This window comes from Micromys minutus, assembly GCF_963924665.1.
Source record: "Micromys minutus genome assembly, chromosome: 22".
Taxonomy (NCBI): domain Eukaryota; kingdom Metazoa; phylum Chordata; class Mammalia; order Rodentia; family Muridae; genus Micromys; species Micromys minutus.
In genome coordinates, this window is record NC_137957.1 from 38,663,206 (window position 1) to 38,675,290 (window position 12,085).

Sequence of the window (12,085 nt, forward strand, 5' to 3'; positions counted from 1 at the left end):
AATTCCAGGGTACAAAGAGTTTGGTGGGAAGGAGTAAGTCAGCTGCATTTCAAAGTTCCATACAGCTGCAGATGAAGTAAGGCACTGGGATGGCTCACTGGGGGGAATGGGGAGCCCTTGCTGGGACAAGGCTGGCTGTCTAGAAAGGGCACTTGCAGCCCATGCTTACAGAAGAAGGTGGCTGAGGTTTGTTTTCATGAGTGACTATTTGGCATGAAGACACAGGAGAGTGAAGTAAGATACTGTCTCAGCATTTGGGAGGCTGGAGCAGGAGGATTGCCATGCATCTGAGCTCCATAGTATGTTCCTGGCCAGCCTGGGCTACTCAGTGAATTCTAAGCCAGCCAAAGCCACAGAATGAGAGTCTGTTTACAAGGCAAAACCAAAAGACCTGCCAAAATCCACATAGCTGACAACTGTCACACCCTAACTGAGCTGACTAGAGAGGGTGCTAGCAACCATTACAGTTACCCTGAAACCAGTCCACATTTTACAAGGGCTGTCATACCTCTGGCCTCTCTGGGGTTGGTTGGGCCATCTCACAGCAGGGTGACGACGTGGCATTCAATTCTGGCTCTATTGCCATTTGCCATTTCTGCTCTGATTTTGACCAGTCCACAGTGACTCCTCTGAAGAGATCCCCAGAGTTCAAATTTAGACACAGCCCACATCCCTTGGCTGGAAGAATATCCCATCAATTTTTAAGGAGAGCATGTGAGTTGGGACCTGTAGCTAACAATGCACTCCGTTTCTGTGCTTCATCTTCCTCTGCATAGAGGATGCTCCTTGCTCTCTGCCTGTGGCTCGCTAACACAACCCCAGATGTGTAGCAACAAACACACTATAAGCAGTCCACCCCCTTCTAGCACAGAGCTCCGCTCCGTCCATGGCAGGTAATTACTGAATGTTGGTAATTAACTCTATTAACACAATTCTGTGGGACTGACAACTGCAGATCTTCCTTCTCCATCTCTTTATTTTTTTTCTCCTTCTTTCTTTTTACCTGATTTCTGTTGGAGGAGCCCCAAAGTGTCTGAATAGATTTTATAGGCATCTAGAATTACATCTTCTTTCTTTGAGACATTACCATTCTGTCCTCAAGTGAAGAAGACCCTTTGTGTGTAAGATCACAAGGCATCCACTTAATATTCTTACATTCTTGTGGAGACAATGCCAGGTGGCAGCAACTCCGCACTGCTTTTTAAAACACTGCGCTGACTTTGATTCCAATCGTCCGTCCATTTGCGTCTGACTGTCAGATTTGGGTAAGGAAAAAAGAAAGGCCCCAAGAAAAGATCAGGCTATTAATGTGCTCTTCAAATGCTAGGAAAAGGCTATGCTGTTTAGAGCATTTCAAAATGTCCATCTCTCCGAGATTTGCCAGCAATAGCATCAAGGTGAAATACACTTTTTTTTTTTTTTTTTTTTTTAATGGAAGGGCTGAGAGACTTCATGCCTACCGCATTCAGGGTACAGGGCCACTTTGTGAATGTGAAGTTTGAGGGTGTGATGATACTGGGGTGTGATTTGAACCACTGTTTTGTCATGAACTGGATACTGTGTGTTTGCCATCATAGTAGCGGAAGTGTGTGCTTTCCTCCACAAATCAAACCAGGCTTCATTTCCAAAACAACTCCGGATCCTTCCCAAGGGGACAGTTACTTGCTTTGTACAACTTCAAGGGAAGTAAGAGACAAGGGAATCATTAGCCAGTCTCGTTTCTCTCTGTTTTGGAAAATACTGAGCTAAATGATAAGTTTCATTTCCTTCATTCAAATTTGCTAAATGACTCTGCCTGGACCTCGGAGCTGGGGAGATGGCTCAGCAGTTAAGACTGTGTTGCTTGCTCTTCCAGAGGAGTGGAACTCAGGTCCTAGAACACTGCTCAGTCTTCCCATAGCTACATTTAGCTACAGCGCCAGGGGATCTAATCTAATACCCTGCAGACACACACACACACACACACACACACACACACACACACACACACACAGAGAGAGAGAGAGAGAGAGAGAAAGAGAGAGAGAGAGAGAGAGAGAGAAATTAATAAAAGTAAAGTATTTTTAAAAAGTGGCTCTTGAGCTGGGTGCAAGGATGCATACTTATAATCCTTGTGTTTAAGAGGTACAACAAGAAGGAGGAGTTTGAAGCTAGCCTGTGCTTCTCAGTGAGTTTGAGGCCAGCCTGGGCTACATAGTAAAGCTTTTTCTTTGTCACAGATCCAACCATGTGACTATATTTTCACTGTAAGTAAATATCTTATTTTCCCCCCTCACACAGCTGAACAAATTGCTAAAACTTTGGAAATTCTTTTCACAAATAGTCTGTAAATTTAGGGAAATGTGCCAAGAAAGAGCAGGTGTAAATTTGCCCATTTTCCTTGTTTGCTTTGGCCAAAAGCCGGTCCAAGTTTTCAAAGTTATTTTGTGCACATGACAGGCAGCTGGTACCCACACGCCCTCTTCTCAATTAGTTTGGGGGCACAGTGGGAAGACCCATGTTTCGATCTGCCCCTGTAATTAAGTTAGTCATTAAAGAGCCGTGGTTGCCTAGGTTCTCGTGAAGGGCTCAGAAGCAATGTATCCTAATGCAAGAAACAGAAAGTTGGGTTCCTAGCTAGTCTGCTATTTGTGTGACCCTAAAATAGCTACTGTTTGTCTAGGGTTCACTACCTCCTCTGAGTATCAGTGACAACAAGCTACTGTCACCTGAAGTCACAGGAGGACCAATATTTAACACAGTGCCAGGCCAGCCCTGTGATTCGATGCTCTGTGGCCATCTTTATTTTTCCCAGTCTTGAGTTGATGTGAACTCTGACAAATTTGATTGCTAGCCTTTCCCTTCACGAGTGGTTTTCAGCCTAAGCTGATGGTTTGCTGATTTTCAAAAAGTGAATGAAAGAGAAAATGGTCCATTAGCAGGGATGTTCTTAATTATTTTAGTTATTATTAGTTCTTTTCAACCGTGCTTTTTAAATTAATTGTAGATCCACACAGAGTCCTATCATTATAAGAAACAACACAGGGGTTGGAGAAATGGCTTAATGATTGACTACCAGATTCTCTTCCAGGGGATCCAGGGTTCGATTCCGAGCACCCATGTGGTGATGCACAACCATCTGTAACTCTAGTTCTGGGGGGTCTGACCCTCTTTTCTGGTCTCCATAGGCACTGCACATGGTGCATAGACAGGACATAGGTTCAGGCAGAACACTCCATACAGACAAAGACAAGGAAGACTCTAAAATAAGAAATCATAGAGAAGGCAGGTCTATGACTCCATGTTAGAATGCTTGCTTGGCTCTTGTGAGATCCCAAAAACTAAAAGAAAGGAAAGGAAAGGGCATGGATGAGAAGACAGGAAGTCTCAGTACAACCTTTACATGTTTTATTATATATACAGTGAAAGTCCAGCACCATAGCCAGTGGTGGGGGCGTGGGCACACTCAAAACACACATGTGCGATCATCAGTATCACAGTCATCCGTGTTAGTCTGTCCACTCCTGACCACTGGCAGCCACTAGTCTGTACGTCTCTATACTATTTCCATTTCAAGGTTGTTCTGTAAAAGGAGTAACACTTCATGTAACATCTTAGGACTGGTCTCCTCTCCATTTCCCATAATTCCCTAGCTAGTCATAAACCTATCCTTTCAATAAACAAAATACCTTGGAAATGTACACATTCAGAGTTTGACCACAGAGCTCTTGTTCATCCCCAGTGACGTGAGGCGGGTAGTAAATGCTCAGTGTCAGAGATGGTCTCCCACACCACCTGCTCCCTCCCTCCCTCCCTCCCTCCCTCCCTCACTCCCCTGCAGCTTCTCTCCTTCCTACCCTCTTTTTCATGCCATCTCCTTCTCTGCATCCCTCCATTTATCCACCAAGGCTGATTGCTGGGATTTAAATACTAACATAAACAATGGGTGTGAAGCGTTTCACAGACTCTCAAACATTTTGTGGGACATTGCAGTCTAGGAAAGGTGTGCAGCTGGTCGTGGTGTGCAGTGCGAACAAAGTCAGCATGAGCTGCTTTCCTTCTGCACAGAGCACATAAGGTCTGCTCTTCCATTTGCCTCTGCACTGGGAGCCACCAAGTGACAGAACCCAGCATGTTTTGTTTTGATTAGTGGCAGCAAAGTCCCCTGCAGAAAGTGTGAAGTTTGGTTCTTTACAAAGCCTTTGCTTTAAAAAAGACAGAGAGAGAGAGAGAGAGAGAGAGAGAGAGAGAGAGAGAGAGAGAGAGAGAGAGAGAGAGAGAGGGAGGAGGGGAAGGGGAAGAAGAGGAGGAGGGGAGAAGGGGATGGAGAGGAGGAGGGGGATGGAAGAGAAAGGGGAGGAGGAAGGGGAGAGTGAAAAGAAGGGGGAGAGAAAAATACCTCTGGTTTCCAGTTTCTAGTTGTCAGAAGTTAAACTCAGTGAGCTCCTTTGGGAGGAAAAAAAAAGATCAAGTATTGTTATAGCTGTGAAGTTTTTATTTCTGCTTCTCCTACAGTCAGAGGCCACTAAGACCCTTGGGAGGGTACCCAGCAGGTAACATGGCTGCTGAGATTCAAAGCTCTGACCTTTAAGTGAAGTTAAGCCCTCACTGTGGTGCTGGAAATGTAGTGAGGGAAGGCAAGCTTGCCAGAGGAGAAATTTCAGTCAGGATAAGGCAGACTGTTGTGCTAAGAAACCCCAATGCTCAGAGGCAGCAATGGCGGGTGTGCATGTGCACAACTCTGGATGTGTGTGGGCACCTGTTTGCATATGTGTGTGCACATACTTTTGAGTATATGTGTGCACACATACTCACATATGTGGCTTGGCTCACTTGGACATCATGGGTACCACTCATCACCTACTTTCTTAAGTTCATAGGTGTGCCAGGCTAGCTGTTCTGTCAGCTTCCTGTTGTAGAGTGTATTAAATCCCCGCCTGAGGTATGCAAGTTCCCGGATGAAGCACACAGCCTTTACATTTATGATAAGCCTTAATCAGCACAAGAGCTGACTTGTATCTATGGTGTCTGCAATGGCTGTTCTTCAAGGACAGCACTGCCAGAGAAGCCTTCAGAATTTCACAAGACAGTCCTCTTTTTGAAGGTTGGCCAAAGATCCTAATATCCTGGTGGTTGCAGGAAGCACAGGCTCATGACTGTGCTCCCTGAAACCACCAGGATTTTAGGGGTGACTGTTCACAGGCTCTTCTTTTCCTCTGAAATGTGTCCCAGGTTAGGTAATAAGTTCCAAAAGGCATCCTGTGTGGCTGTCATAATTTTTGCTCATATCCTATTGTATCAACCCAATTTGTAAAGGTATACTAGCGAGTACTATGAAGACACACCAGTGTATTTTAGTGAACACTAAAAACTTTTTGTCACAATAGGCTGATACAGAATTATTGTGATTTTTAAAGCAAAAATAATACAATAAAATCTTACCAATCTCCACAGCAGCTTTGATGAATACAGTACCTAAATCATCTCTCTGGACCACACACATGACCACTTCTAGCAGAATCCCTAAAACCATTGCCTTGCATGACAAAGCAACACAGTGAATGTGATTGGGTTTAGGGCAACATGCTGAGCTTTGCTGGTGACCTCAGACAGTGGTAGTATAAGACAGCAGAGAGAAGACAGAGGGACAGAGTGAAGCCACAAGCCAAGAAGCATAAGTGACTTCCCTGTTAGGCCCTCCAGAAGAAACCAATCCAGACCATATCATGACTTGACATCCGTTAAATAGATTTCAGGCTCTGAGCTCTAGGACTTACAACCAATTTTGCTATGAATCACTAAGTTTACACGAATGTATGTCTTCAGTGACAGGGAAATGCACAAGCACATTATAAGCTAATCATGTGATTTCAGATTTTGTTTGTACTTAAGATAGGCATCACCACCACCACCACCACCACCACCACTATCACCACCACCACCACTACCATCACCACCACCATCACCACCACCACCATCACCAGAACCACCACCACCATCACCACCACCACCACCACCACCACAATCACCACCACCACCACTACTATCACCACCACTATTACCACCATTACTACCACCACCACCACCACCATCATCACCACCACCATCACCACCACCATCACCACCACCATCATCACCACCACCATCACCAGAACCACCACCACCATCACCACCACCATCACCACCATCATCATCACCACCATCACCACCACCACCACCACCACTATCACTACCATCACCACCACCATCACCACCATCACCACCATCACCACTACCACCACCACCACCACCACCACCACCATCATCACCATCACCACCACCATAGTCATCACTTCTGTGAAAAAAATTGAGGGGCAAAGATGTTAGTTGACTTTCCCACAGTCCCTCAGCTAGCAGGTACTCCGGTCAGACTCTATGTCTAGGCTGGCGGCTACTCAGAATACTTTCCTTAGCACTATGCTCAAGACTGTTTTTCTTCTAGCACCCAGTTAACCGGTGACCATCCTTCTGCTGCCCCTGGCCTATGCAACATCACTCAGTCCCAGTCAATTTCATTCTCCTGCTCCCCCATGGGCTCAGAAATTTGTGGAAGAGTTGAGGGGAATTTCTCAGTATTCTTCCTCTGGGAGAAGCATGGTCACCTCACAACTATCTCAGAGCAGCAATAGCCTTGACTCAGTAGTCAACCAAATGAACATCAATGGATCCATTCATAATAAAGGTGATGGAGCTGTAGATATCCCATAGTACAAAGAGAAGTGGAGGTCACCAGAGCATCACCTAGAAATCCAGCTAATCAGTATTCCCTCTGCCTCACCCCACTCCCACCTGAAATCCTTCTGGGCCAGCCCACTCCCAGCTGAAAACGACCTTCAGAGATCCTGGGGCATGGAGGAAGTGGACAGTTAACAGGAGATCACCATCCATCGTGGGGTGTGATTTTGTAATGATGCAGGTGTTTCAGGATCATCCGTACCCTTCGACTTGATCCTTCACCCAAGCCTCTATAAATAAGCCAAGCAAACTCCTGATCAGTCCACCATACTGTATTTCGGTGGAATTCCTGACTGATTTAACATCAGTGACCTAACTGGAGTGAAGAGATGTTTGGTCATGTTTCCTCAGGAAAAGCTGGCAGGGTTAGGATTCAAGAGAAATTGCTTTTTCCCCCTCCACTTAAGCTGTTAGGAAGAGATTACTTAAGGGCAGATGTTAGTTCTAAATCTTCTTCCTACTCTTTAATTGTTAATTCTCCTCAGTTCTAGAGTGGAATTTTCCTAGGTTAATCAAATAGAATGATTAATAAAAGTGATGCATTAGGCTTATTTTATCAAGATCTCAAAGAGAAGCTTTTGAAAATTTAGCAGAAATAGTAAAGTTATTTTAAATTTCCCCTCAGCTTATATTGGTTGCATACCAGCATGCATTTTGCCATATTGACATTGCATGTACATGTGTGTGTATATGCATACATGTGTGTATGTGCACATATGTGCGTGTATGTGCGTGTGTATGGGCGTGGGCATGTGTGTGTGTATAAGTATGTGCACATGTGTATCTACGCATGTGGATGCCAGAGGTTACCCTGGATGTCTTTCCTGGTTTCTCATCGCCTTACTGCTTTGATACAGGATCATTTACTGAATCTGAAGCTCATCCATTGACTAGGCTGGCTGGCAAGTGAGCTCTTGGAGCTCATCTGTTCCAAGCTCCCTACACTGGGGTGACAAACATGTGCTTCTGCACACAGTTTCTCTCTCTCTCTCTCTCTCTCTCTCTCTCTCTCTCTCTCTCTCTCTCTCTCTCTCTCTCTCTCTCTCTCTCTATGTACTTGCTTGGGATCAGAACTCAGGTCATCATGCTTGGCCAGCAAGCCAGTTTGTTGACCAAGCTATCTCTCTACCCCCACCCCCACACCTGCAATGCACGTGACTTATTCTGAGGGAGCCTGAGATCAGGTACTAGTCAATATTGTCGTACAGAGCCTTGACACCCACCACCACAGTTGAAGATAACACTGAAGGGCCATTCTATGCTCAGAGATGCCCATGCTATTTCCCAACCTCTCTGTCTGCCCAATTGCATTTTCTTCACTTGATCTGTGTGCGTTAAACTCATGGCCATGTGCTGAAGCTAGTGAACTTCTGGAAGCTAAAGTCCATCTCAGAATCTGCTCTCTGAGGGCAGTGGTCAGCTTTTAGCACCATAAGGGATATCTGGAGTAACGTTTATAAAAAGAAAAAAGATTATTCTGACTTTAAGTTTCTGAAAGACCAGTTCATGTTTACTGGCCCTATTATCTTTTGTCCTGTGGTGAAGTGACACAGAATGAAACAACAACAGAAAAGGGGCCTTCTTATTAAATTCTATGTCCAAAGATCTGTTTCCTTTAACTCTCCCTTCCAACACTTGACTATGGGTACCCCAGGCCCTTGACCTTGCATCCAATCCAACATGAATGCCCCGTGTGCTGTCCTGTGTGTTTTGTGTGTTGTCCCATGTGCCCTGTATGTCCTATGTATTCTGTGTGCTGTCCTGTGTGTCCATTGAAAAGCTTACCTTTCTGACAAAAGAGGGAAACTTCAGAGACTTTCTCTAGATCTTGGAGTCTTGAGCAGTCAGGATAAACCTTAAGGTAACCAGCTTCAACTTTTCCTACTTCCTTAAGGGTCTCTTTTGCTCTTGAAGGAGTGTTTTCTTAATTCTCTATAAAAAGGAATAGTTGACTTTGTAGAAACTCTCGCCATTCAAGCCTGATGACCTGAGTTAAATCCCAGGGACTCACATGGTGGGAGAAGAGAGTTGACACCCAAAGTTGTCCTCTTATCTCTTGTAAGTATGCTGTGTAGTATACACATGCCTGGGCATGAGCATGTACATGCACATATACACACATACAAATGATAAATTCTTCAAAGCATGAGATCATAATTAAGAAGACACTGTCGACACTCCCACTTTCCACCAAACAGACTGTCGTGTCTGAGTCCAGGGTGGGTTTAAAGGCAGAGTGTGCAGAATGGGAACCATGCAGGGGAAGGTTGTGACACTCAGAGATAGTCATTAGTTGATATTCTCCCTCATTTTTTTTTTTCTATCGTTGTCATAAACATGGCTAACAGATTCAGTTTGAGAGAGTAAAGGGCTTGCTGTGTCCTAATTATGGTCTGTTACTGAGAAAAATCAAAGTAGGAACTAAAGGCAGGAACCCTTTAGTTCAGAAACTGAAGTAGAGACAGTGGAGGAGTGTGGACTATTGGCTTTCTCCTTGTGGCTCTCTTGGATTGATTTCTTACACTGCCCACACTGATCTGGGCCCTCCACCACCAACCACATTAAGAAAATTCCCCTATGCCTTCAGGGAAGCAACCCCTCAATGCAGATTCCCTTCTCCCAGATATTTGTACCTTGTTTCAAGTTGACGAAAACCAACCCCACATAGCTTTAGTTTGCGTCATACTTAGTTTTGAGTGTCATATGGATATTCTGTTTTTATTTTTGTGCTAGAATCAGAGTTAAATGTCATCCAGTGTGGCCCAGAAATGTGTATATCTGAGATGATCCACACACTGAGCTTGTTGTACATTTTGTTCCCCAACACTGAATGATTCTACAAGTCTCCAACACCAACTGAGTTTCCAACAGTTAACCCAGAGTTAGCAGGGAATTAACAAGCTAAGGGCCCCATCCAATAAGCATGAATTCAGTCACTCCTGCCAGCTCAAATGGAGTGCCTTCTCCATTCGCATGTCTTCCAAGATATAGACTTACAAGTGACTTCCAGCTTCAATCATTAATAGACAGTACTCAGAGTACCCATGCTCACACTTAAGGAAGATCACTTTGTATGGCCATCAGTATGTTAGAAAGGACACAATGACCCAGAAACAGAGGCAGGGAAATGTACACACTGGGCAAGATCTTGGAGAAAGGATGGGGCATGGCTTTGTTCTCTCTAAAGGTGGTTCTGTCTTTAGTCTACCTCATGCTTCCAATGGCAAGGACCTCAAGTAGGGTTTTATGGGAGACCTGTTATGTAAGCCCACTTGTTTAGTTGTTCATGGCCTGAAGGTGTGGGCAACATAATGGTGCTGATGCTGGCTGAAGAAGAATCTATTCTTCTGTTATTATACAGCATGCCAACTGCCTGTACATGTTTTTCTCCCACACTTTTGAGTTTTAATATCTAGTTTTCTTGTTCTATTCAAATTTCCTTTTGCAATAACATCATTTCATTAAAATTTAATATTAAAAGATTTCTACCATCTCATCAGTATGACTGTTTGAGCCCTTATTATATTAAAAATATTTTTTTTCTGTCACAGTTAAAGTTTGATTAACACAAAAATTAGAGTGATAAAAACATAATTTCATTCTCAGAAACATGTAGAGTTTCCTGCCGATGAGAGAAATTATATGTCCTGTCTACCTCTGAAGAGTTGTGTGTTGTCTCTGTCAGGATGGAGGAGTGATGTCATTCTTGCTGGCATGGGGGTGGGTGCACTTAAGTCAAGTACAAGAAAACCAAACACATCTAGTTCTTTCTCTTCCAGAATTTTAAATGGTTACCTAAGTTCTAAAAAGAACTTTAGAACTTTTTCAATAGATAGGTCACCTGTCACAATATTGATTTTTAAGTAAGCTAATAGTATAGTATCATCTAATCCTCTATCTTCTAAGATAGATATTTTCCCCAGCTGGGAAAAAAATCTAGTCAATCAGTAACTTCAGAGAGGTGCTAAGTTAACAGGTAGGAAGTGTGGTAAAGAAACCTCCATATAAGATGGAAGTTTCCTTTCTCACTTTGGGACTATTAAATTATCCCACCTGTGGATTCTGCACTGTACTTTAAGGTTTTTGAAAGGAAACAATTACATCCACCCATATCTCTGAACTTAAAATCATTCAAAATTACAGTACCAGAAGAACCAAGCCAATCCGGTGAAGGAAAACTTCCCCATATGCTTCCTTCATTGTTTAACATTTAGAACCAAAGATAAGGTGACTGGCACTGCTCCTTAGAGAATCAGAAGATGTTACAGGGTAGCTATTGAAAATCAGATTGAGAAAAATTATAGATATTTTGAAAATCACATAACCCTCAATCCCCACTCTTGTTGATTTTGAGACAGTCTCTTATAATCAGTGCTGTGACCATAGAGAGATTCTGTGCTCCTCCTTTTTAGTGTGTTTATAGTGACTTTGGCTGTATCAGCTCTTGGTCACAGAAACTTGGAGCCTCTTTGAGACAGAGTGATCTCAGCCCTTATGTCCTTACACGATCTTGGTGCCTGTGGCAGGACTTAGGATCAAAGGAAGAGTGAGAGATTTTCAATGGGCCTACCAATCTAGCATGAAGAACAAAGCCAGACGTTGTATGCAAGAAATGTTTATGTTTATGTGTATATGTATATATGTATATTCACCTGCTTATATTTGGGTGTTTGTGCAAATACACATACATATATACATATATACATACAAATAGCATTTTTTCTTTATGAGTATGTGATATTTTATGAGTGTATATATAAATTCCAGTAGACTGTAAAGTATAAAGAAGCATATGTGGCATGTCACTATGTGGAAAGCCAATATCATAAACACAAATGTTTACTGCCTTTCATATAACACCACTCTGCATGAAGTTTGCTTCAGTCGGTAGCCTGAAACATCACATCTCACATATACTTATTTGCTTTCCTTCAGGTTCCATTTGATGTCTCCCTGCCTGCTATATTCAGCCTCGAGAGACTTTTTGATCTTGCGAATGGTTGTATCATGTCTGTTGAAAGCCTTTTCAACTGGATGGTATCAGTTATTTCCTGAACACCTTATGGGGTAACTGTTTAGGGGGACTTCATTGTTGTTTATTTTTTGTTCAAAATAAATTTCTACATTTTTAGATCTCATACAGACTAATACTTCCTGTTATACTGAACTGAAGAAGTTCAATTATTTGTCTTGGGAAGACTGTTTTGACCTTATATGATACATGCCTCACAGGGGCTTTCAGCAGAGAACTATGGCACTAGCTTTGGAATTCTGTAGACCTGGGTCTATGTTAGAAGTTCACCACCTGCTTGCTTTGTATCTTTAAAGAGTT

General features: G+C 43.2%; 1 protein-coding gene across 1 annotated transcript in view; it reads left to right on the forward strand.

Annotated features, from left to right (window-relative positions):
• The window catches only part of CFAP54 (cilia and flagella associated protein 54), a gene marked incomplete at both ends in the record, with an annotated part of 273,781 nt that extends 261,973 nt beyond the window's left edge, over nt 1–11,808 (forward strand). The window contains one exon of the mRNA XM_080935383.1: nt 11,689–11,808. Within this exon, the coding sequence (XP_080791509.1) occupies nt 11,689–11,808 (120 nt within the window). The remainder of the gene's footprint in view (nt 1–11,688) is intronic.
• Between the last annotated feature and the right edge of the window lie 277 nt (nt 11,809–12,085).